Here is a 27,623-nt window from a genome sequence, read left to right as displayed (position 1 = left end):
GCGCATGCGCGGCTGGAACTCCGCCCCCACCTCCCCGCACTTCCCCGCACCTCACAATGGGGCAGCGGATGCGTGGGAAAAATGCATCCGCTGCCCCCGTTGTGCGGCGGAGACCACGCTAGCGTCGGGAACCTCGGCCCGACGCACAGCGACGGGTTGTTCCCGACGCTAGTGTGAAAGTAGCCTAAGGCTTCCTAGACATTCGGCCATTGCACAGCCTACGTCTGGCCAGAGGCAGCTTCCTCCAGGAAATTTAGAGGCTTGATGTAGGTGCTGAGAGATCTGAGATGATCAGCCGTTTGTCTGAGGCTGCATTATCACAAGCATTGTGTTATAAATATGTATGGAAGGTCCCACTGCTGATCATACAGGCAAGATGGAAAAAATGACGGCATGAGACAAATCACTTTAAAGAGGATCTGTCACTTACGCAAAAGAAATTGAGTTACAGCAAATACTTTGTAGAAATCCTTGAGCTGCCTGGATTCTGCCATGCTTTTCCTTTTTGCACTGGGTTAGGCTACTTTCACACTAGCGTCGGGCTCGGCCCGTCGCAGTACGTCGGGCCGAGGTTCCCGACGCTAGCGTTGTCTCCGCCGCACAACGGGGACAGTGGATGCATTTTTCCAGCGCATCCGCTGCCCCATTGTGAGGTGCGGGGAAGTGCGGGGAGGTGGGGGCGGAGTTCCGGCCACGCATGCGCGGTCGGAAAAAGCGGACCGTCGTGAGCAAAAAACGTTACATGTAGCGTTTTTTGGTCCCGACGGTCCGCCACAACACGGCGCAACCGTCGCACGACGGTTGCGACGTGTGTCAGTCCGTCGCAATACGTCGCTTAATGTTAGTCTATGGGGAAAAAACGCATCTTGCAAGCACTTTTGCAGGATGGGTTTTTTCGGCAAAACGACACATTGTGGCGGATTGCAGTTAACGCTAGTGTGAAAGTAGCCTTACTCTATGGCAGAAATATTTGTTGCTTTTGAAGAGCAGTAGGTGAAATCTCTGCTTGCCCTCCAACTAGGCATTTCTTCAGATTCTTTTCTGAGAGTGCGCTTTCACCCGTGTCAGTCAGCACAAGTAAGTATAGCAAAATCCAGACTTTATTTGATCCTTTTTAAAAGCATCCAAAATAGGTGATGGCGTAAGAAAGCAGCATGCATTTAATAAGCATCCAATAAACTCTAGATTTCGGAAGTCTTATAGCAGTCAATAGAGAGAGCTCATTCTTGAGCTTTGGGTTCCCTGTGCGTATGCCATAAAAGCTCAAGATAAGAATAATCTTGTAATGCAGATCAATGGTAAAAGAAAGGAAAAGAAGAAATGGGACAGACTGGAAGCAAGAGTCCTGCATGTCCTGAGACATCAAGATCCCATTCTAAGTTGTTTTTTTTTTTGGGGGGGGGCGTAGTTACCTGTTACAGCCCTACTTTTGAAGGGTTGTCCAATATCTATAAAGCCCCTTAGGGTATGTTCCCACGGTCACTAAACACTGCGGGTTGGACACTGCGCACATCCACCCCGCAGTGGCCAGATGTTACAGCATAGTGGATGGGATTTCAAGAAATCCCATCTCCACTATGCGTGCACGGACGCCTCCGGCTTCCTTGCAGAGACGGACATGCAGCACATCTTTCCAGACCGCAGCATGTCTATTTATCTTGCAGAGAGGCAAGATAAATATCACCAGTCCAATGTATTGGGAGCAATTATTCCGCACAGTTCAATGAACACATGCGGAATCACCTGCATTCAAAAGCCGGCAGCACTTTGGACAGAGCGGACATGTGCTGCGTCCAAAGTGCTGCCGAGTACTGACCGTGGGGACGCAGCCTTATAAGTACGTATCATTAAGCCCTAACCACTTTTGTATTTCTCTTTATTATAAAATGCCATACACTTCACTCTATCCTGTTATTCCCTATATGTGCTTTTTTTTGCTTTATTTTATTTAACTCACTTATATAGCACTATCAATTCCACAGCACTTTACAGACATTATCGGCACAATCTAAATTCCGGAGTACCCGGAGGAAAACCCAGCAAACATACAAACTCCTTGCAGATGTTGTCCTAGATGGGATTTGAACCCAGGACCCCAGCACTGCAAGGCTACAGTGCTAACCACTGAGCCACTATGCTGCCTAAAATATTGGGGTTGCACTCACTTTTAATTACAGTGGCTGTAAGCCATAATCATCAACATTAACAGAAATAAACACTAGAAATAGATCACTCTGTTTGTAATGACTATGTAAGGCTGGTTTCACACTTGCGTTTTGCGTTTAAAAAAAACGCATGTGGTGAAAAAACGCATGTAAACGCGGCAAAACGCTGCGTTTTTTAGACGCATGCGTTTTTGCATGCAGAAAAAAAACGCGCCGTTTTGCCGCGTTTACATGCGTTTTTTCCTGCGTTTGCGTTTTTTAAACGCATGCTGAGAAGTGTGTGACAGCTGCCAATCATCAAAATCAACTAGAAAACCCACTATAAACAGAAATAGCTAGGGTTAGGGTTAGGATCCCTAGTAACCCTAGGGATCCTAGCCCTAACCCTAACCCTAACCCTAGGGATCCTAACCCTAACCCTAAGCCTAGGGATCCTAACCCTAACCCTAACCCTAGGGATCCTAACCCTAACGGTTAGGATCCTAACCCTAAGGGTTAGGGTTAGGATCCCTAGGGTTAGGGTTATGGTTAGGATCCCTAGTAACCCTAGGGATCCTAACCCTAACCCTAAGCCTAACCCTAACCCTAGGGATCCTAACCCTAACGGTTAGGATCCTAACCCTAAGGGTTAGGGTTAGGATCCCTAGGGTTAGGGTTATGGTTAGGATCCCTAGTAACCCTAGGGATCCTAACCCTGACTCTAACCCTAACCCTAGGGATCCTAACCCTAACCCTAAGGGTTAGGATCCTAACCCTAACCCTAAGGGTTAGGGTTAGGATCCCTAGGGTTAGGGTTAGGGTTAGGATCCCTAGGGTTACTAGGGATCCTAACCTTAGGGTTAGGGTTTTCTTGTTTTTTCTTGTGTTTTCTTGTGATTTTCTATAAAAACGCATGCGTTTTTAACGCAAGCCAACGCATGTGCTTAAAAACGCATGCGTTTACATAGCCAGCAATACATTTTTTTGCCGCGAATAAAGGCATGCGTTTTTTTGCGGCAAAAAAACGCCGCTAGAAATTACTACAGATTGCATTTCTGCAACTAAACGCATGCGTCAAAAAACGCATGCGTTGCCGAAAACGCGTCAAAATGCATGCTAAAAACGCATGCGTTTTTTAATGTTAAGTATAGAAAAAAACGCATGCGTTTTTTAGCGCTAAAACGCTGCAGATCAAAATGCAAGTGTGAAACAAGCCTAACATAGGAGTTTCAGTTTTTGTATTGAAGAACTGAATTAAATTAACTTTTTGATGATATTCTAATTTTGTGAGAAGCACCTGTAAGTGATCGCAGATAGATTTTTATAAAGGGTATAGGTATTTGATCACCCCTTTAATACAACACTGTTCTTAAAACATTTGACTATTTTCCTCCTCATATTCTATGAACATAAAGAATCTGTGATTTTACTATATATGCACATTTTGTCAATTATTTCATAATAGAATATATAACACTACAATAAGATAGTGTGCTGGTATTTCATTGAACATGCAATTTTTCTCTACAGGTCTACCAGGTATCCAGCAGAGGGCACTGTTCAGTATCACACTTCTAAAGTCCAACCGAAAGTTCAAACAAAAGCAGCCTATCACTAAGATCAATGTCTGGAGGGCAAGCTCCTGGCTGCCATATCTGGGAACCTATACTGTATGTTTTGTAAAACTAAACCGCCAGATAAAAACTTGCATTAACTTGTTAGAAAATATCACAGCACAACAATCATCACAAATAAACACCAGCAAGTATCACAGTCCATTGCACCTTATACTTTATTATGGCTTCAATTTTAACACCCCACTGAGTCATATTTTTTGGATCCTGGAAAATTCCTTAACGCAGTATTTTCTCATCGATGTCTCCTTGTTGTATTTTTCTTGGGGTTTGCCACGCTATACTTAAATATTTACAAAAAAAATGTAAATTGACCTTAGAATTAGCAGCCTGGCTTTGTTTTAAAGGGGTCTTCAAATACAATACTAGTGATGAGCGAACATGTTCGGATCACGTCTTATCCTAGCATCTGGGCGTGCTCCTATATTATGTTCCAGTCCCTGCGGCTGCATGATTTGCGTCTGTTAAGAAGACAGCCACAAAACATGTGGAGGTTCCCTAACAAACTGGCAATCCTCACATACATTCAGACTGCTTAACAGCCACAAATCATATATAAAGCTGGGTACTAATCCAAATAGAAATATAGATAATAGCAATTGGATAAAACTTAACCTTTAATTGGTTTATATAAAATGGTACAAATATTAAACTATAGAACAAACAAGGACAAGACAAAAACCACCCTTGTGCTATGTGCAACCAAACAGAACGGGGAATGACAACAAAAAACAATAAGTTGACAGTAGTATAGGGGTCACGGATCATCCAGTGGCCCTTGATCCCTGGCGGAGGATATGTATTTATAACCAGTACCTTATAGTGTACAAGGCTCCAAAATTTAACCCTACAAGATTTCTTGATATGGTATAAATATTCTAAATGTATATCCTACAGATGATACTAACTATATAAGATGACCGATTGGTACCATTATCTTATGTATCACTGTAAACATCAAAGTTCCACACTTATAGGCATGTAAGACAACCACAATGCGTATTGCTCAGGATGTGAAAAAAAGGCCTTATTGTGGGAGCATGAATGGATTGCCCGCCAGGCGTATGCCAGAATTATAACCCTGTCAACACAAATTAGCAGCAAGGACAAGAGGCTTATATAAACAAATCATGACCTAGCAGTATTACTATACTTAAAATTAAAATTACTCAAATTACCAACGCGTCACACGCTGGGGGCGGAGTCTCTCTGGCGCGCCTCCGTGCTTATATCTTTTTAAACCGCAGCAGCGGGGAGACCTGTAAAGCGGCAACTTTAGGTCTTCCAACTCCCCTGATGAGTCCGCATGGACGAAACGCGTCGGGAGACGCCACTTAGGAGAGAGGCTGGCTCACCCTAAACAAAGAAATGCTTTTTCATCAAATTGGGTGAGATCTATCCGTTATATGGATATGGTACATTGTACATATATCTGCACATATAGGGCCCGTTGGTAATAGGGTCCGGTGCAGTAACATATCGACCTTACTACCTTGGCTTAAAGGGACGCTCGTGGCATATGTCCATGAGGCAGCATGATCCCAAATTGCTTTAAGTATAGTAATACTGCTAGGTCATGATTTGTTTATATAAGCCTCTTGTCCTTGCTGCTAATTTGTGTTGACAGGGTTATAATTCTGGCATACGCCTGGCGGGCAATCCATTCATGCTCCCACAATAAGGCCTTTTTTTCACATCCTGAGCAATACGCATTGTGGTTGTCTTACATGCCTATAAGTGTGGAACTTTGATGTTTACAGTGATACATAAGATAATGGTACCAATCGGTCATCTTATATAGTTAGTATCATCTGTAGGATATACATTTAGAATATTTATACCATATCAAGAAATCTTGTAGGGTTAAATTTTGGAGCCTTGTACACTATAAGGTACTGGTTATAAATACATATCCTCCGCCAGGGATCAAGGGCCACTGGATGATCCGTGACCCCTATACTACTGTCAACTTATTGTTTTTTGTTGTCATTCCCCGTTCTGTTTGGTTGCACATAGCACAAGGGTGGTTTTTGTCTTGTCCTTGTTTGTTCTATAGTTTAATATTTGTACCATTTTATATAAACCAATTAAAGGTTAAGTTTTATCCAATTGCTATTATCTATATTTCTATTTGGATTAGTACCCAGCTTTATATATATTGTACAACGATATGGCAGGGTTCCTCACCACAGGCATCGACACAAATCAGTGGTTTTCGGAAGTTACAGATGTTTTCTCAGATAAGACATATACTCAGAAGAAATATGTGCCTTCATTTAATGGAGCCTTCAAAGAACTGACCAAAATATACAAAGATCAAATAGCGTCCTGGTGGGAGGTGCAGAGCCTGGACAACTACATCAAGTCTGGAATTGTCCCTAGGCATCTCAGAATTACGCTAGCACCGGGGTATCGCTACAAAAACCCAGCGTTGTTGGTTAAATGGGAAAGGGAGGCTACAGAAAGCTCATTAAGGTTGATGAGATTATTACTGGAGGAAGAAAAACAAAACTTGACTAATCTAAATGACTCTTTAAAAGAACAAATAGAGATCATAAAAAAATTTTCTTCTGAACCAGAATTCTCAAAAAAGGAGATCTTTCTGCATAACTCTCTGGAGAGGTTTCAATATCATTTAAAAGATAAAAAACATAAATTTTTTATAAGAGATCTCCAAGACTTTAAAGATAACAAAGCCTATTCCTTTTCCACGGTGAGATCCATTCGAAGGACAGAGACGGATATCTCCTCCTCGGAGGCCGAGGTTTCAGATTGTGACACACGTTCAGGCGGGCAGAGGAGTAGAGGGAGAGGCAGGGGTAGAGGTGGCAATTGGGGGCGAGGCAGTAACAAAAGATCACCTCCCAAGAGTAGTTTTTTAGAACTAAGCTATCCTCTCAGAAACCGGACAAATCCACCGACATAAATTCTCAAGTAGTCAATTTATCATCAAGACCCCTTACTATAGACGAAACACGCTTATTGAGTAAAGGTTTGTCATTTGTCCCCACTTCAGATATGGATACATTTGAAGTAGTCAAAGATCTCAATTTATTTGTGAGACGGCTGAAATGGAAAAAGTTTTTTATAAAAGAAGAAAAGAAACAATGTGCAGAACTTGGCATTTCGGACGATCTGCTTCAAGATGTACAGTTGTTATTTCATTTGAGTGACCCTATTGTGAATGAGGATGGTACTGGTCCATTTACGGATTTGAAAAATAAGAGCTCCAAGATGCCCCCACCAATGGGTGATCTTGGGTCTATTGATATTTTTCTAAATCTTGTCACTGAAGATATCATGAAGCTCTCAAGAATGAAAAAGAGAGGTCAATTTAATCTATCGAGGAGCGAAATGGCATGTCTATGTAACTTAGAAAAGGATCACAGTATCACAATAAAGCCCTCTGATAAAGGGGGTAATGTGGTCATCATGGACACAAATGAATATCGTGCCATGTGTCTTTCGCTACTTGATAGAAAGGATGAATATAGGGTCCTGAAGTACAATCCTACAGACCAGTTTCTGACCGAATTGAGAGCTATCATAGAGGAAGGTTTTTTAGGTGGTGTGGTGGGGAAGGAGGAGAGAGATTTTTTAATACCTAAAAATCCTACCATCCCCACTTTCTACTGTCTCCCCAAAACACACAAAGGAACCACTCCCCTTAAGGGTAGGCCTATAGTTTCAGGCAACAATAGCCTTACAGAAAGATTGGGGATGTATATAGATAAAATACTCAAACCTTTTGTATTTGCTTTAAATTCCTATGTGCGGGACACCACTGACCTCCTTAGTAAACTAGATGGAGTTTGTCTCGAAGATGACATGATACTAGCCAGTATAGATGTGGAAGCATTATATTCCTCCATTCCCCATGAAAAAGGTCTTCTGGCTGTGAACCATTACCTTAGAACTAGGGGGACACAATATGACAAACACAATAGATTTATTCTAAAGGCTTTAGAGTTCTGCCTCACCAAGAATGTGTTCTTATTTGATCAGAAGTACTTCCACCAGCTCAGGGGCACTGCGATGGGCAGCCCGTGTGCGCCATCGTATGCAAATCTGCTCCTGGGCTGGTGGGAGGAAACAGTCGTTTTTGAGGACTACTCCTCTGTTCCAGATGACCGGATTATACTTTGGCTAAGGTATATAGATGATGTACTGGTCATCTGGAGGGGAAGTATTATTGATTTTGGGGTTTTCGTTGAGGGCCTAAATGTGAACGATATAGGCTTGCATTTCACACATGAGGCAAGTCCCACAAAGTTGGCCTTTTTGGACATCTGCATAGAAAGGGATGAAGGTGGGACAATTTCTACAAAGACTCATAGGAAGGAGACTGCTACTAACTCCCTATTGCGATGGGAAAGTAATCACCCCGCCCCCTTGAAGAGAGGGATCCCCAAGGGACAGTATTTGAGAATTCGGAGGAATTGCTCTAATGAAGGACTGTTCCAAGAACAAGCCAGAGACCTGCGAGGCAGGTTCTTGGATAGGGGTTACCCCGAGGGGGTGTTGAAAAAAGCCTATAAGGAGACGTTGACAAGAGAGAGAAAAGATCTATTGACACCAAGATTAGAGACAGAAACTGAGAAAACTATTCGATTCATAACCAGATACAGTAACGGGGCAAAGGACATTCGTGCTATATTTCAAAAACACTGGCCGGTCCTTTTGATGGATAGAGATATTAGGGGGCAAATCACCTCATATCCACAAATTACCTACAGAAAAGGAAGATCTCTGGGCGACAGACTGGTTCACAGCCATTATGACCCAAAAGGTAACACAGGTCAACATCTGCAACATACTAAAGGCTGTTTCAAATGTGGTAATTGTAAAGCCTGCTCCTCCATAACAACTACCAAAAAATTCTCCAGCAATGTCACTGGCACTTCTTATTCCATCCGGCATTTCATCAATTGCCGCACTAAGGGCATAATTTACAAAGCAAACTGTGAATGTGGATTGGAGTATGTGGGTAAAACCAAGAGGGAATTTCGTAGGAGAGTGAGGGAGCATCTTCGAGACATCGAAAACAAGAGGGAGACCCCAGTGGCAACCCATATGAATACTGTACATCAAGGTAACTCTAAAAAAATTACCTTTGTTGGAATAGACAGAGTTTTACCATCTGTGAGGGGGGGGGATTGGGATAAACAAATCCTCCAAAAGGAAAGCAGGTGGATTTTTAATTTAAAGACTGTCCATCCGTTGGGACTGAATGAGTTACAACCCTATAGCTGCTTTCTTTGAAAATTTTGTCTCATTTGATTTATCCACTGGCTACCCTTTATATCCCCCTTCTCGCTTTCTCCCACCAGTACCTGTTGGCATTCTGGCTCTCAGGCAAAGTAGGCAGGGATAGCCACCGTGGAGTGGGGGCGCCACTGGCGTGAGGTTCTAGGGTGCCAACCCCCGCGTCAGGTAGGAGTCCAGTGAATATAATACTCCTTAGGTGTGTCTATGTATCATCCCATTAAAAAATGCTATGCCAAATTTTCAAATAATAATCCCATATACATCGCACATTCATTGCACCTCAAACAAGTTTGGCTATTTCCTCCCTATCTGTCCAATGCAGGGACAAAAGGGACAGTTAGATAGGGATAGCCTACGTTGAGTGGGGGCGCCATTTGCGCAGGGTCTTTGAGGGTGCCAACCTCCGCGTTAGGTAGGGTACAGAAGTGCAGTGGATAGGTTGTAGGGATATAATAGGGAGCCTTCCTTCATCCCTTTCACCATATTTGGGGTGTCAGTGGTGTCCTGTACCCTTTATACTTTGTATGTTTTTCTATTTTTAATATAAAAAAAATTTTTTTTTTTTTTTTTTCTATTAAATGTTCTGTTTTTCCACAATTTAAGGGCATGCAAACTATGCCCCCACTCACTATATGGTGAGTAATTTCTTGCATATCTCTATCTCCTCCTTCTCCATTAGGCTTGTTGCCTTGAAAGATGACAATGCTTAATTTATGTGGCTACTATTGTCATCTCCCTCCAATTGCCTCATTATGCCTGTGCCTGTAATAATGACAAATATTTCCTTGTTCTCTGCATTTATTTCTGCTTTAAACATTTGTCCGTTTGCCACAGTATGGGGTTGGTTTGCCGTGGTGAGGGGAACACTGTACCATATCGATGGGTGGATAGGACACCATGATAAATATTTGTCCTTCCTTTGTTGTGCCGTTTCTGGTAGCTATGCCTATTATATATACATGATGGTGCAGTGGCAGGCATTAATAGCTAGCATTACGGCGCTACCCTTATTATACGCAGGTAGGGAACCGAAATAGTTACTGAGTTGGATGGCGCTTTACAAAGGGAGGGGGGCGTGATCGTTCCCTCTCCATCACTTGCAGCGCGGCACTGTCCGAGAACTATTTTCGGCACACAGGAAGTACCTGGCAGAGCACAGGAGACGCGTCACACGCTGGGGGCGGAGTCTCTCTGGCGCGCCTCCGTGCTTATATCTTTTTAAACCGCAGCAGCGGGGAGACCTGTAAAGCGGCAACTTTAGGTCTTCCAACTCCCCTGATGAGTCCGCATGGACGAAACGCGTCGGGAGACGCCACTTAGGAGAGAGGCTGGCTCACCCTAAACAAAGAAATGCTTTTTCATCAAATTGGGTGAGATCTATCCGTTATATGGATATGGTACATTGTACATATATCTGCACATATAGGGCCCGTTGGTAATAGGGTCCGGTGCAGTAACATATCGACCTTACTACCTTGGCTTAAAGGGACGCTCGTGGCATATGTCCATGAGGCAGCATGATCCCAAATTGCTTTAAGTATAGTAATACTGCTAGGTCATGATTTGTTTATATAAGCCTCTTGTCCTTGCTGCTAATTTGTGTTGACAGGGTTATAATTCTGGCATACGCCTGGCGGGCAATCCATTCATGCTCCCACAATAAGGCCTTTTTTTCACATCCTGAGCAATACGCATTGTGGTTGTCTTACATGCCTATAAGTGTGGAACTTTGATGTTTACAGTGATACATAAGATAATGGTACCAATCGGTCATCTTATATAGTTAGTATCATCTGTAGGATATACATTTAGAATATTTATACCATATCAAGAAATCTTGTAGGGTTAAATTTTGGAGCCTTGTACACTATAAGGTACTGGTTATAAATACATATCCTCCGCCAGGGATCAAGGGCCACTGGATGATCCGTGACCCCTATACTACTGTCAACTTATTGTTTTTTGTTGTCATTCCCCGTTCTGTTTGGTTGCACATAGCACAAGGGTGGTTTTTGTCTTGTCCTTGTTTGTTCTATAGTTTAATATTTGTACCATTTTATACCAGCCACAAATCATGCAGCCGCAGGGACTCGAACATAATATACGAGCACGCCGAAGAAACTGGATAACACCCAAGCATGCTCGGCAAGACCTTATCCGAGTACGTTCGCTCATCACTAAATGATACTGATGACTTCTTCTCAGCAGAGATCATCAATATCAGATTGATGGGGCCTGACACCCAACACCTCCACTGATGAGTTGTCTTCAACTCGGACAATAGATGGATGTATACTGAGTACAGAGCAGAAAAACGCTGCAGGCGCTCGTAACAGCTGATCAACGAGGGTGCTGATGGAGGTCATCAGTATCACTGTATTGGTAAACATCTTTAAAGGGAACCTGTCACCACCCCCAGTCGTTTCAAACTAAAAGAGCCACCCTGTGCAGCAGTAATGCTGCATTCTGACAAGGTGGCTCTTTTAGTTCTGGGTGCTGTAACTGCAGAAATAATCCGGTTTGTAATTTGTCCAAAATACCTTTTCTTCAGTCAAGGAGGCAGCCTTTCCCCCTGCTGCAGACACCACACAGCTGTCACTCAAATCTTCTTGGCGCCGGGCGCCGCCTCCTCAGCGCTGTTTTGAATTGATCCGGCGCCTGCGCCCTATTCTTCTGCCTGGTGCAGGCGCAGTGAGAGCTGCCCGTCCTCTGTTCTCATATGCAGTCTAGCTGACTGCGCCTGTGCGGCCGCCCTGCCTGTGAATCCCCGCCCCGCAGTGTCTTCTGATTTATTCACATTGCGGGGCTGGGATTCACAGGCAGTTACAGCACCTAGAACTAAAAGAGCCACCTTGTCAGAATGCAGCATTACTGCTGCACAAGGTGGCTCTTTTAGTTAAAAACGCCTGGGGGGGGGGGGGGGTGACAGGTTCCCTTTAAGGCCCATCTATGATAAATGACTTGCAGGTAGTTTACAGAAGAACCTTTCATCAGGGGCTCAGGTTGCGGCTCTGTCTTCCCCATTCTTTGCACTGCAGTTCACTGGGATCAAACTGGCTGCTGTGTATAAACAAATGCCCCGCAGAAAATACATTTGTCTTTAAGATGCCCATATACATTAGGAACAGGTCAGTCAAACATGGCAATTTTCATAGGGCTATCCCACCATCGTATGATGATAAGGCTCCTGACTCACTCTCCTCACAGATTATGCCAGGGAAGGGAAGAATTGGACCTGCTGAACATTGATCTGGGGGAAGATAAGCACCTATACCCAGTGGTGTACGCTAATAGCTGCAGACCACGTGCAGCGCCCCAGAGTCCTGGTCGTTGCAGTACTGACGCTCCGCCACTAAGGGGAGTGATGGTACGTCTGATGGCACTTAAGGAGTTCACCTGACCAGGTATCACAGTCACACATTACACTTCACACTCTGGCCACCAGGGGGAGCAAAGGGTTCTATGTATTAGGCCACTCCTCACAATCTGGTAAAACTGGGGGCTGGATAGGAAGTTAGGGAGAAGCTGACTGGGTTTTGCCCAGGCAACACCTAGTGAGAGAAGAGGTTGCTTGGGAAGATTCAGGGGGGTCCCTGTCAGGGGTGGGATCCTGACAGAGGCCTAGCGAAAAGGACAGATCGTTACGGAACCGCGCCTGCACTTCATTGAGGCGGCATCTTAAGAAAGGATAAGAAGCGAGGTTTACTGTGGAGAAGTGAGCAACGAGATCACAGCACAAGGAGAATAGAGCCAGTAGGAGTCGTGCCCCGAGATCGGCAACATCCTACTGAGGCGCGTAGCCGGAACGCCGAGAAGTATTGGGCTCCAAGCATTACTTCAAACAGCGGCAGGGCAGTTGACTTTAGGTTGGCTGTCTCACCTAAATCACCTAAGCAGACAACGGAGGCAATTGTGGGAGAGGGGCGTCTCTAGGGTCCCTATAAAATAACTCCAGGCCTACCCCGTCATACGGGTGCGTCCTATCCATATCATCTGGGGGACGGAGAGAGAAAGAACATCAGAAACAGACAACAGATGTGAGGACTATCCCGTGGTGCTCAGCAGGGAGGTACTACAACACACAGGCGCTAGAAGGTAGGCACTGATTTCCACCTGCAAAGGGAACTCTGGATGTGCCTTCGGACCGGCCGGTCTCAGCCAGCCCTGTTAGCAGTGCTCTAGATTGCGGACCCTGAAGCCTTCAGTAAAGAGACTGCAACCCTGTGTCCTCGTTATTCATCGCGCCTTGCACCACGCACCATCATCACATCTTTCATTGGACGCCCCTTAGCAGGGTCACGGACCGGGTCTAGCCACCGTGACAACCCCAGGACCGAGACAGAGAGGCCCGGTACCGAGTACCCCGCGGCCCTGCGTCTGGGGGCGCTCCGCACGCATAAGGCCCGATGGTGTGCAGCTCCCAATCTCAGCAAAACGGGCAAGATGATATCACTAGATCATGTATACTGCACAGAGCCTTAGCCCACCCGATGCACGGATTGGAGCAGTGCATAAGGGGAATGGGGTGAGGGGAGATTTTATTTTTTTGTAATGCCAATATTTGTGGAAGGAAACTAAGTGGCCATGATACTAAGTGAGGGGGTCATAATACTGTGTGGGGTCCATGATACAGTGTATGAGGGGCTGTGGGTGTGGGCATTATACCGTTGGTGGGAAGACTGTAGTGGCATCATATTGTATGAGGGGCCTCTGGAAGCCATTATACTGTGTGGTGAGCATTATATCTTGGGGGGAGAGCAGTGGTGGCCATCATACTGTGGGGACCATTATACTCTGAGGTGGGCTCTGGGGCCATTATACTCCGTAATGTGAGGTCTGGGGACCATCATACTCTAAGGTGGGCTCTGGGGACCATTCTACTCTGGGGGGGACTATGGGAAGCATAATACTGTGTGTGGGAAGGGGCTGTGAAGGCAATCACAGTGTCGGTGGGATTCTTGTGGGGGCATCATACTATCTGTCAGGGAACTATGGATAAATCATACTATGTTGAAGGGCATTACACTGATTTTAGGGCTGACATTATACTTAAGTGGTCACTGTGGGGGCATCATACTGTGTTTGCAGTCTGTGGCAGAATCATGCTTTGGTGGTGGCACTTTGGGGTCATCATACTTTTTAGGAGCAATGTGGTGTGTTCATTTTGTGTTGGGAGGTACATTGTTTATGACAACATACTAACATACTATATCGGGGCTATGAGAGGGTTATTATATTTGGTGAGAACACAAAGGGACTTAGGTAGCAGCAAAATTGTGTCCGTGCCACAACAGAGTCCCTCTCCCTGTTTTTAAAAGTTGGGTGGCGTGTCCTTTTGTGACTGTGCCTATACATGGCCCTTCCTACTCCTTCGAATATATATTTTTTAGAGGCAAAGGGGCCCAATTAGGACTTTTACTATGAGCCCCATGATTTCTATATACAGCCCTGCCTTCACCCACTGAAAATACAGGCAAGTATGCATGTATATGGAGTACTTAGAGCTGCATGGGCAAATTTAGGGTACATGTATGAGGCAAAACTGCAAGCACAAATAGATGCAAGTCACAGCTTTTAGTAATGTTTCTCCCTGTGGAGAGTGACAAGCCAGGCCTGACCTAGACTACAGAAGGCACAGTGTTAACTCCTAGAAGTAATAGACGCAATGTTACCGATTCATTTAATAGATAAATAAAAAAGTACATTAAACCAAAACAGCATTGAGAAGAAGCAGAGTGACTGCTGCACACATACTGAGCCTCAGCACAGGCTCTTTATAAAGGTAGCAGCTCCAATAACAGCATACAAGGGAATTACTCAGAATGCAATTCCTTCTGCCAGAGTTGGTAAAGTGATTGTAAAATATGACCTCACTGTACCAGAATGTAAACCAGCAGTCAATTATACCGAGGATCCTTGTTAAATGTCTTTCCATTATTGATCCGCCTCACAGTGGTGGAAGTGGTGAGCACTTGGCCACAAATCAAATTGTTCGGATCGGACCCTGCAGTGGCCGAAGACTAATGAGCTGCACGTCAGCGAATCGCCAGGGTAGAGAACCAGTCACTCTCCAGGCAACAAACCCAGTGACCCCAAATATAGGGGACAACCGATGCCCAGGTATATCTCACCATCTTGTATCCGGCCACAATTTCACCTCTACATATTCCATAGCCACATCCAGCCAGAAACTACACTGTCAGCTGCACTGGGAGAAGCCGCTGCCCAATAGGTGCCAGCTCTAGTCTGCAATTAGGATTATTGTGATACACAATGCCAAACATAAAGTCATATTTACACTGAGCGATTGCCAATAAGCGACTGCCGCCTGTGCAGCAATTTCATTAGCTATCTGTGCAATCTATAGACACCAGATGACATAACACTGTACATGGAGTGATGCTGAAATCAGCCCCACCTCTAGGTTATGTACATGTGTTATAGAAGCTGCTATTGCTGGGTCCCAGCAGGGATTGCCCCCCAGCCCAGGACCCTGTATCCTGACGCCCCCCCCCCCCCCACCGGCTGGGCAGCACAATGCGGGGGGCATCCCAGGACCCTGTAACTGGACGTCTCACTCCCACCAGGGCAGCACAATGCCCCCCAGCCCAGGACCCTGTAACTGGACGTCCCACTCCCAGTCCCACCAGGGCAGCACAATGCGGGGGGCATCCCAGGACCCTGTAACTGGACGTCTCACACCCAGGTGGGCAGCACAATGCCCCTTAGCCCAGGACCCTGTATCCTGACGCCCCCCTACCGGCTGTAAGCACAATGCCACCAGCCGGGGACCCTGTAACTGGACGTCCCCATACCGGCAGGGCAGCACAGGACCCTGTATCCTGACGTCCCACTCCCAGCTGTCAGAACAATGCCCCCAGCCCAGGACCCTGACTCCAGACGTCCCCTCCCGGCTCCTCACATACAATGGCCACTCACATAGTGCTTGTTGGGGCTGCGCCGCTTCTGGACGTTCTGCACGCAGACTTGCACGATGCTTTTCCTGGGCATGGCTCAGCTGGGCAGCGGGCAGAGCTGACTGGTACTGTGTATCGGGCTCGTGCTGTGGCAATGCGGGACAGAGCGGCACGGTTGCCAGCCTCAGCGCCCAGCTCGTCTCCTTTCTTTGCTGCTGAGCGCCTCTTCCCTCCCTCCCTGTAAGGAGGAGCGGCCCACTCACTCCAGCACTGCCCCTCATGTCCTGCGCCCAGGCTGTGGGATGAAAGCTGGACGAGATTTCATTACCTGGCTGTTAACCCTCTCATGTACTGGCTCAGTGCAGGGTGTAGGCGCAGAGCTTACAGTCTAGGGGCCTGGGAGGCCATGGGGCGTCACGTCTTACCTCACATTACATACAAGTCCGTCAGCTGTCCTCTACGGTCCACGTCTGCATCCCACCCAGGCACAATAAGGCCGGCGTCACACTCAGCGTATGTAAATACGGTCCGTTTTTTACGGGCCGTAATACGCAGAAAAGTCCCCAAAATAGTGATCCGTATGTCATCCGTAGGCAGGGTGTGTCAGCGTATTTTGCGCATGGCATCCTCCGTATGTAATCCGTACTGCTATATTTTCTCGCAGGCTTGCAAAACCGACATCTAATGGCTTTATGTGCTCAAATGTTCGGTAAAACATATACACAGTATATATATATATATATATATTTAATTCAGCGCGAGATATGTGAAAAGCCGGTAATTCAATTGCCGGCTTTTCATTTCTCCTTCCCAAACCCGACAGGCTATGAGACATGGTTTACATACAGTAAACCATCTCATATCCCTTATTTTTTTTGCATATTCCACACTACTAATGTTAGTAGTGTGTATGTGCAAAATTTGGGCGCTGTAGCTGCTAAAATAAACGGTTAAATGGCGGAGAAAACTGGCGTGGGCTCCCGCGCAATTTTCTCCACCAGAATGAAAGCCAGTGACTGAGGGCAGATATTAATAGCCTAGAGGGGGTCCATGGTTATTGGCCCCCCTGGCTACAAACATCTGCCCCCAGCCACCCCAGAAAAGGCACATCTGGAAGATGCACCTATTCTGGCACTTGGCCACTCTCTTCCCACTCCCGTGTAGCGGTGGGATATGGGGTAATGAAGGGTTAATGTCACCTTGCTATTGTAAGGTGACATTAAGCCAGATTAATAATGGAGAGGCGTCAATTATGACACCTATCCATTATTAATCCAATAGTACGAAATGGTTAATAAAACACACACACATTATTACAAAGTCCTTTAATGAAATAAAGACACAGGTTGTTGTAATATTTTATTATTCTGTTAATCCAGCTGAAGACCCTCGTTCTGTAGCAAAGTAAAAATAAAAAAATCAACAATATCTCATACCTTCCGATGATCAGTCACATCCCACGAAGTAAATCCATCTGAAGGGGTTACATCATTTTACAGCCAGGAGCTCTGCTAATGCAGCTGTGCTCGTGGTTGTAAAACCCCCGGGAATGAATGGAGTGCAGGGTGACCTGTACTTACCTTGAGTTGCAGTGAGGCGCCCTCTGCTGGATGTCCTCATGAACTGGAGCCTGATAAAAGTTCCCACGCTCGAGTTCATATGAGGACATCCAGCAGAGGGCGCCTCACCGTGACTCAAGGTAACTACAGGACATTCCCCTGCACTCTGTTCATTCCCGGGGGTTTTACAACCACGAGCACAGCTGCATTAGCAGAGCTCCTGGCTGTAAAATGATTTAACCCCTTCAGATGGATTTACTTCGTGGGACGTGACTGATCATAGGAAGATATGAGATATTGTTGATTTTTTATTTTTACTTTGTTACAGAACGAGGGTCTTCAGCTGGATTAAGAGAATAATAAAATATTACAACAACCTGTGTCTTTATTTCATTAAAGGACTTTGTAATAATGTGTGTGTGTTTTATTAACCATTTCGTACTATTGGATTAATAATGGATAGGTGTCATAATTGACGCCTCTCCATTATTAATCTGGCTTAATGTCACCTTACAATAGCAAGGTGACATTAACCCTACATTACCCCATATCCCACCACTACACGGGAGTGGGAAGAGAGTGGCCAAGTGCCAGACTAGGCGCATCTTCCAGATGTGCCTTTTCTGGGGTGGCTGGGGGCAGATGTTTGTAGCCAGGGGGGCCAATAACCATGGACCCTCTCTAGGCTATTAATATCTGCCCTCAGTCACTGTCTTTACCACTCTGGCGGAGAAAATTGCACGGGAGCCCACGCCAATTTTTTCCGCCATTTAACCCTTTATTTTAGCAGCTACAGCGCCAACATTTTGCACATACACACTACTAACATTAGTAGTGTGGAATATGCAAAAAAAAAGGGGATATGAGATGGTTTACTGTATGTAAACCATGTCTCATATCATGCCGGGTTTGGGAAGGAGAAATGAAAAGCCGGCAATTGAATTACCGGCTTTTCTCTCTAACACCGGTGCGTATTTCTCACAAGTCACACTGCTGGTCCGTGTGTAATCCGTATTTTTCTCGCCCCCATAGACTTTGATTGGCGATTTTTTTTGCGCAATACGGTGACAAATGCAGCATGCTGTGATTTTGTACGGCCGTAGAAGACCGTATAATACGGATCGGTAAAATATGGCTGATAGGAGCTGGGCCATAGAGAATCATTGGGCCGTGTGTTATGTGTATTTTACAAGTGTATTTTTTGCGCTCATAAGTCCGTAAAACTCGCCAGTGTGACGCCGGCCTAATGGCTTGGAAAGTTACGTGACTGACAACCTATTTGGTGAGAATTACTGCTCTGAAGCGGTTGTCACCCTTGGGGCATGTGCACGCTACGTCTTTTTCGGGTTGGCAAACCCACCGAGTGTTTCAAGAGAAAAATATTTCAGAAAAGTGTTTTTGTTTGTTTTTTTTACCATGTAATGTATTTTGTATATAGTTTTGTTGTTTTCTGAGCACTTACTACATGTTTTTGACCCCTGGCAGGTTTTTTTTCAGCGTTTTGGGGGCATTTTTTTGTACTGCCGTTTTTCCAGACATTTTTTTTAAAGGAAACCTGTCGCCCCCCCAGGCATTTTTAACTAAAAGAGCCACTTGTGCAGCACTAATGCTGCATTCTGACAAGGTGGCTCTTTTAGTTGGGGTCCCTTCCAATGCTAAAATATTTGTTTTTATAATTTGCCCGCCATACCTGTAGTCTGTCCGGGGGGCATGTCTTTTCCCCCGGAAACAAACGCCTCCCAGCCATCCCTCAGCCCCTCCGGGCGCCGCCTCCTCTGCGGTCATTAACGTCCCCAGCGCCTGCGCTGTAAGTTCCCATCATGTGATGGGAAGTGAAGGGCAGCGCAAACTGCGCATGCCCCCCAAAAAAACTTATAGCGCAGGCGTCGGGGACGTTATTGAAGGCAGAGGAGGTAGCGCACGGAGGAAATGAGTAATGGCTGGGAGACGTTTGCGTCCAGGGGGAAAAGACATGCCCCACGGACAGACTAAAGGAATGAGGGGTAAATTATAAAAACAAATATTTTAGCGTTGGAAGGGACCCCAACTAAAAGAGCCACCTTGTGCAGCACTAATGCTGCATTCTGCAAAGGTGGCTCTTTTAGTTAAAAACGCCTGGTGGGGGGGGGGGGTGACAGGTTCCCTATAACTCCATTTAACAATGAAGAAACTGCTAGCGGTTTTTCAAGCAAAAACCTTGCCGAAACACTCATAAAAACAAGTGGAAGAATAGTCTGCTCACGTCTTTTAACTGCTTGGTTTCTTTGGAAAGCTACCGCACATACTATTAAGCCCTGATTCATAAAAGTAAATTCGCCTGAATTCTTGCCTAAGGCCACGTTCACATGTTCAGTATTTGGTCGGTATTTTACCTCAGTATTTGTAAGCCAAAACCAGGAGTGGGTGATAAATACAGAAGTCTCTGTTAGGGCTCATACTCATTTGTGCGAGAAACGGACAAGTGCAATCTGATAAAAAATCAGATTGCACTCGGACCAATGTTATTCAATAGGTGACATCTCATTTGCGAGTTTTTTCTCAGCCGAAATCGGACTGAGAAAAAAATCGCATCATGCTGCATATTGCTGCGATTCTCAGACAAGACTTGCCAATGTAAGTCAATAAGTGCGAGACAAAAATCGCACAGCACTCGCACCGCAAAGAATAGGTATATATATATATATATATATATATATATATATATATATATATATATATATATATACACACACTGCTCAAAAAAATAAAGGGAACACTAAAATCCAACATCCTAGATATCACTGAATGAAATATTCCAGTTGTAGATCTTTATTCATTACATAGTGGAATGTGTTGAGAACAATAAAACCTAAAAATTATCAATGTAAATCAAAAGTAATATCCAATGGAGCTCTGGAGTTGGAATGATGCTCAAAATCAAAGTGGAAATGAAGTTACAGGCTGATCCAACTTCAGTGGAAATGTCTCAAGACAAGGAAATGATGCTCAGTAGTGTGTGTGGCCTCCACTTGCCCGTATGACCTCCCTGTAACGCCTGGGCATGCTCCTGATGAGGCAGCGGATGGTTTCCTGAGGGATCTCCTCCCAGCCCTGGACTAAAGCATCCGCCAACTCCTGGACAGTCTGTGGTGCAATGTAAGGTTGGTGGATGGTGCGAGACATGATGTCCCAGATGTGTTAAGTCAGATTCAGGTCTGGGGAAGCCAGGCTGGCCAGTCCATAGCTTCAATGCCGTCATCTTGCAGGAACTGCTGACACACTCCAGCCACATGAGGCCTGGCATTGTCCTGCATTAGGAGGAAATCAGGGCCAACCGCACCAGCATATGGTCTCACAATGGGTCTGAGGATCTCATCTCCTTAACTAATGGCAGTCAGGCTACCTCTGGCGAGCACATGGAGGGCTGTGCGGCCCTCCAAAGTAATGCCACTCCACATCATTACTGACCCACTGCCAAACCAGTCATGCTGAAGGATGTTGCAGGCAGCAGATTGCTCTCCATGGCGTCTCCAGACTCTCACGTCTGTCACATGTGCTCAGTGTGAACCTGCTTTCATCTGTGAAGAGCACAGTGCGCCAGTGGCGAATTTGCCAATCCTGGTGTTCTGTGGCAAATGCCAAGTGTCCTGCACAGTGTTGGGCTGTGAGCACAACCCCCATCTGTGGACATCGGGCACTCAGACCATCCTCATGGAGTCTGTTTCTAACCATTTGTGCAGACACATGCACATTTGTGGCCTGCTGGAGGTCATTTTGCAGGGCTCTGGCAGTGCTCTTCTCGTTCCTCCTTGCACAACGGCTGAGGTAGCGGCCCTGCTGCTGGGTTGTTGCCCTCCTATGGTCCCCTCCACGTCTCCTGGTGTACTGGCCTGTCTCCTGGTAGCGCCTCCAGCCTCTGGACACTACGATGACAGACACAGCAAACCTCCTTGCCACAGCTCGCATTGATGTGCCATCCTGGATGAGCTGCACTACCTGAGCCACTTGTGTGGGTTTTAGAGTTCGTCTCATGCTATCACAAGTGTGAAAGCACAGCCAACATTCAAGAGTGACCAAAACATCAGCCAGAAAGCATTGGTACTGAGATGTGGTCTGTGGTCCCCACCTGCAGAACCACTCCTTTATTGAGTGTGTCTTGATAATTGCCAATAATTTCTATCAGTTGTCTATTCCATTTGCACAACAGCATTTGAAATTGATTGTCAAACAGTGTTGCTTCCTAAGTGGACAGTTTGATTTCACAGAGATTTACTTGGAGCTATATTCTGTTGTTTAAGTATTACCTTTATTTTTTTGAGCAGTGTATATATCTTTATATTTCATTGAGAAATAGATAGCAGAATAGCTGATAATTCATTTGTCGGCTTCTGCATAATCATTGCAGAAGCTGACAGGATATGAGACATGGTTTACATACAGTAAACCATTGCATATCCGTTAGATTTTTATATGTCTCTCCCTAATAATGTTAGTAGTGTGTGCGCGTGTGTTTGTGTGTGTAAAATTTGGGAGCTGTCGGTGTTAAATTAAAGGATTAATTCATGGAAAAAAACTGTTGTGGGCTCCCGCACAATTTTCTCCGCCAGAGAGGCAAAGCCACTGACTGAGGGCATATTAATAGCCTAGAGAGGGACCATGGTTATTGGACCCCTTGGTTAAAAACATCTGCCCCCAGCCACCCCAGAAAAGGCGCATCTGTAAGAGGCACTTAGCCTCTCTCTTCCCACTGCCCTGTAGCATTGGCATATGGGGTAATAAGGGATTAATGTCACCTTGCTATTATAAGGTGACATTAAGAAAACAACAAGAGAAAACGACCATAAATCCACTAAAATCAATTTTATTAATATATAATTACAGGGTTTACGAATAACGGTAAAGGGAAAAATACAGGTTTCAAAATTTGTAAGACGCTGTTAAAAATCAGTATTTCTTATAGCACTGAAAGGAAAATATACTTTTGAGAGCTTATGTGCAGAAACAATCATGTGCAAAAAATTGATGAATAAAAAACAGTGTGTAATATCACAACTAATTCATGAAAAAAGGCTATAAAAAAGCAAAACTTTGTTTAATAATAAAGTATTAGTGCATTGTGCAAATATGCAAAAAGGGAAAAAGGTATATAGGATGTGCTAACAAAGATCAGTATATAACGCTATCAGTGCCAGATAATATGTACTGGGTATCCACAAAAATAAGTGCAAACGTACACAAAGAATAATTCAACTTACTGAATGCGGTGTGTGGCCCAGGATACAAGGAACACAGCGTCTGCCCCAACGCGCGTTTCGGCGCTATTGCCTTCGTCAGGACCTTCGCCGAAACGCGCGTTGGGGCAGACGCTGTGTTCCTTGTATCCTGGGCCACACACCGCATTCAGTAAGTTGAATTATTCTTTGTGTACGTTTGCACTTATTTTTGTGGATACCCAGTACATATTATCTGGCACTGATAGCGTTATATACTGATCTTTGTTAGCACATCCTATATACCTTTTTCCCTTTTTGCATATTTGCACAATGCACTAATACTTTATTATTAAACAAAGTTTTGCTTTTTTATAGCCTTTTTTCATGAATTAGTTGTGATATTACACACTGTTTTTTATTCATCAATTTTTTGCACATGATTGTTTCTGCACATAAGCTCTCAAAAGTATATTTTCCTTTCAGTGCTATAAGAAATACTGATTTTTAACAGCGTCTTACAAATTTTTAAACCTGTATTTTTCCCTTTACCGTTATTCGTAAACCCTGTAATTATATATTAATAAAATTGATTTTAGTGGATTTATGGTCGTTTTCTCTTGTTGTTTTCTTTGTGGTTCTTTCACGATTATCCACGTATCCATATATTGGTCCATATTCACTGATAATATTTTACTAAGAATTTTTATAGATATAATTTTAATTGAAAATTTTTTTTATATAGGTGATCAATTTCTTTGCAATCTGTTTTTATAAGGTGACATTAAGCCTGGTTAGTAATGGAGAGGTGTCAATAAGACACCTATCCATTATTAATCCAATAGTATGAAAGGGTTAAAAATACACATACATTAAGAATAAAGTATTTTAATTAAATAATGAAACACAGGTTTTATCATCTTTATTGCACTCTCGATCTAAGGGAAGCCCTCGTTCTCCTGAAAAAAAAAAATCCAAAACAAAAAAACAACAATATCCTATACCTCGCCGCCATACAGTCAAGTCCCACGATGTAAATCCATCTCAAGGGGTTAAATAGTTAACAACCTGGAGCAGTGCTAATGCTACAGGCCGGGCTGTAAACCACGGAGAAATGAATGAAAAGGTGCCTGCGCAGCCTCCCCGCCTGACCAGACATGAACTCTGTAGCGTGGGAAAGTTTCTGAATATTTTCCCACGCTGCCAAGTTCACCTCAGGTCAGGGTTGACAAACAGGTAATCCCCCACATTTATTCAAGCTGTCTAGCGGCCGCAAATCATGCAGCTGCGTCGACAAACTAAATCCCTGAGCATGCCGAAATACTCGGAGACCACCAGAGCCTGCTCGGAGAAACCCGAGCAACGAGTATGCTCGCTCATCACTAGTTCTTAGTGAACTATGTGAATTTAACACATCTAAAAAATGGCTTTGTGGAAAAAAATGCACCAAAATGAACATGCTATGGCAGCATTAAATAGAAGCACAGTAGGCATGGGATTTGTATAAATCCCGTCCACTGTGCTTCTAATGTAGAATGCCGCTATTCCTGATAGTGGGCACACGGCTATATTGACGTGTCCGGAGTTAACTGATCTATAAAAGTCCCACTAGTTAATAGAGTTGAGCGAATTTGTTCGGATTTGGGGCCAAATACAATCGACAGTGAATATTGTTTTTGCAATATTCGTCGAACACTCTCGAACGTCATTAGAATCAATGGGAGTAGAAATTACCGAATATGTTCGGAACCAATCATCAAACATAAATTTGGCACGAATAGGGCACCAATATAGCACGAATATGGCAAATTCAAAGTCGGCAGCTGAATCCGAACAAATTCGCTCAACTCTAGTAGTTATCACTGTAAAAAAAAGAAAAAAAAATATATAAATATAATGAATATAAATAAAATGGAGTAACTGACAACATCATCTTGTCTCGCAAAAGACAAGCCACCATACTGCTCCATCAGCAGAAAAATAAACAACTTATAGCTCAGAATACAGCAATGCAAAAATAATTATTATTTTCTCCAAAAAATGGTTCTTATTGAGTAAAAGCGGCAAAACAAAAAAACGTTCTAAATGTATCACTGTAATTGTAGTGATCCGAAGAATAAAGCTGCGAACAGCATAAATAAAATCTTCAATTGCTGTTTTTTGTTCATTTTGTGTACCAAAAATAGGAATAGAAAGTGATGAAAAAATGTTGTGTCCCTAAAAATGTTACCAATAAAAGCATCAACTTGTTCTGCAAAAAACTAGAACTCCCATGACCCTGTTGGCAGAAATCTGGAAAAATTATAGCTCTCAAAATAAAAAAACCTTTTTGTTGCAAAATTAAAAAAGTTTTTTAGTATGTGATGGTAACCAAAAATAGGGAATGTTTCTGTAATCACACTGACTTAAAGAATAAAATCATCTAATCACTCATATCGCATAAAAAAACGGCATAAACATTAAATAAAATCGATTCTTGACCTGCTGTTGATTTGTTCATTCTACCTCCCAAAGATCGCACTAAGGTTCGGTTCACATTTATTCTGCGTGCTACACTAAGCACTTATACCAGAATTTCCGTGTAAATCTTGGAAATACATGATTTAGATGGAACCGCCTATAAAGAGGGAGATGGAGGCACTGTGGACCCCATCTGGCCTATGATCAAGTGGTGTCCATCTTTTTAAGCGTGAAAAAATAGTGCAATCGACCTCAGTTTTGTGCACTTCTGAAAAGAAGGACATTGCTGAACAGAGGCAAAAATTAATTTTTTTTTTCTTTTTTTCATTTCAAGTAAACTTACACATCATATTTATGAAAATGTTCAGTTATGACGTAACTTTGAGAAGTCTTCATATTGCAAACCCCCCAAAAGTGATAGCATTTTAAAAACTGCAAACCTCAAAGCATTCAAAATTGCTCTCAGGATATTGGTTAACCCTTCAGATGCTTCATGGGAATTTATGCAAAGTGGAGTAAAAAACTAAAAATTTAATTTTCTACTAAAACATTGTTCTAGTCCCAAATTTGTTATACAGAGAGTATCTACAAGGGATGGGTGAGAATTCAGTAGGCGAGGATAGAGCTGGTCGTGTAGCAGTTTGGTGGTTACTGCAGGTTGTAGGCTTGTCGGAAGAGATCTTCAGGTTCCTTTTGAAGGTTTCCATGCTAATTTAAAAATATTAAATTATCAAAGATATATAAATTGTCTGAACAATAATCAAAGAAAAGTGTAAATATGTACTATAATAGATTTGAATTGAAAAATTGTTTTCTTTTTCCAAAATAGTGTTGTTTTAGCCTAATTTTTTTATTTTTACAAAAGGTTATAGGATAATATTGATGACACAGTTTGTTAAGCAGTTTGCAGTGTCCCTGAAGTGCCAAAACAGCAGAAACATCTCAGAGAATACATTTAGGGCTTTGATGAGCATTTGAAATTCACAAGTGCTTCACAGAATTTTATAAGATGGGGCCATGAAAATGTAAAAACTGATTTTTTTTTTCCGTTAAAATGTTCACTTAGCCTCAAATTTTTCTTTTTAACTACAGGTAATTTAAGAATATGGTCCCCACAGTTTGTTGTGCAATTTCTACCAAATAGGGCAATACTAAATATGTGCTTGTATACTACTCTTTGAGTACAAGGTGGAGCTCAGAAGGAAAGATTGTGGGCACCATTAGCAAAGCCCCTGAGGTGCTAGACTAGCAAATTTCCCCCCTACACACAATTGACCCCATTTTGGAAACTACAGTGCTCAAGGAAAATATCTTAAGGTACCGTCACATTAAGGCTAGGTTCACATTGCGTTAGTGGGTGATCGCTAACGTACAGCGTTGCACGGCGAAAATGTCGCAATTAACGCCGTGCAACGGGTCCGTTAGCGCACCCATTGACAGCAATGTAAATTTCGCCTGCAGCGCATCACTAGCGCGTGCCTTTTTCGGCTCGCGCTAGTGATGTGCCGTTCTTCTGTGACGCGCCTCGGACGCTGCTTGCAGCGTCCGCGGCGCGCCCGAGGTCCGTTCCCCGCTCTCGCAGATCGGGGATCTGCGAGAGCGGGGACGTTAACGCGACCCCTGAACGCGACCCCTACAAAAACATTGCGTTAGCGCAATCCACTAGCGCTAGCGCTAAACGGATTGCCCTAACGCAATGTGAACCTAGCCAGCGACGCTGCAGCGATCTAGACAACGATGCCAATCGCTGCAGCGTCGCTGTTTGGTCGCTGGAGAGCTGTCACACAGACAGCTCTCCAGCGACCAACTATGCGAAGTCCCCTGGTAGCCAGGGTAAACATCGGGTTACTAAGCGCATGGCCGCCCTTAGTAACCCGATGTTTACCCTGGTTACCAGTGTAAAAGTAAAAAAACAAACTACATACTTCCATTCCTGTCGCGTCCCCCGGCGTTCTGCTTCCCTGCACTGTGTAAGCGCCGGCCGAGCAGAGCGGTGACGTCACCGCTGTGCTCTGCTTTACGGCCAGCCGGCGCTGACAGTGCAGGGAAGCGGACGCCGGGGGACGCGACAGACATCAGAAGGTGAGTATGTAGTGTTTGTTTTTTTTTTACATTTACACTGGTAACCAGGGTAAATATCGGGTTACTAAGCGCGGCCCTGCGCTTAGTAACCCGATGTTTGCCCTGGTTACCAGTGAAGACATCGCTGGATCGGTGTCACACACACCGATTCAGCGATGTCAGCGGGAGATACAGCGACGAAATAAGGTGCTGGCCTTCTAGCTCCGACAAACTATGTCACAGCAGGATCCTGATCGCTGCTGCGTGTCAAACACAACGATATCGCTATCCAGGATGCTGCAACGTCATGGATCGATAGCGATATCGTTGTTAAGTTGTTCAGTGTGAAGGTACCTTAAGGGTGTTGTGAGTATTTTCAACCCACAAGTGC

General features: G+C 44.2%; 1 protein-coding gene across 2 annotated transcripts in view; it reads right to left on the bottom strand.

Moving 5' to 3' along the window:
* SH3PXD2B (SH3 and PX domains 2B) overlaps positions 1–16,260 on the bottom strand; it is a 240,814-nt gene extending 224,554 nt beyond the window's left edge. Inside the window, exon 1 of one of the 2 annotated variants that reach the window (XM_077265785.1) lies at positions 15,986–16,260. In XM_077265785.1, coding sequence (XP_077121900.1) covers positions 15,986–16,057 — 72 coding nt within the window. In that variant the 5' untranslated portion in view covers positions 16,058–16,260. The remainder of the gene's footprint in view (positions 1–15,985) is intronic. The other variant, XM_077265784.1, reaches the window with a different exon arrangement.
* Positions 16,261–27,623: the final 11,363 nt, after the last annotated feature.

This window comes from Ranitomeya variabilis, chromosome 5, assembly GCF_051348905.1.
Source record: "Ranitomeya variabilis isolate aRanVar5 chromosome 5, aRanVar5.hap1, whole genome shotgun sequence".
NCBI classification, from domain to species: Eukaryota; Metazoa; Chordata; class Amphibia; order Anura; family Dendrobatidae; genus Ranitomeya; species Ranitomeya variabilis.
The sequence above is the reverse complement of the archived record's forward strand: the minus strand, read 5'-3'. Positions and strand labels throughout refer to the sequence as shown.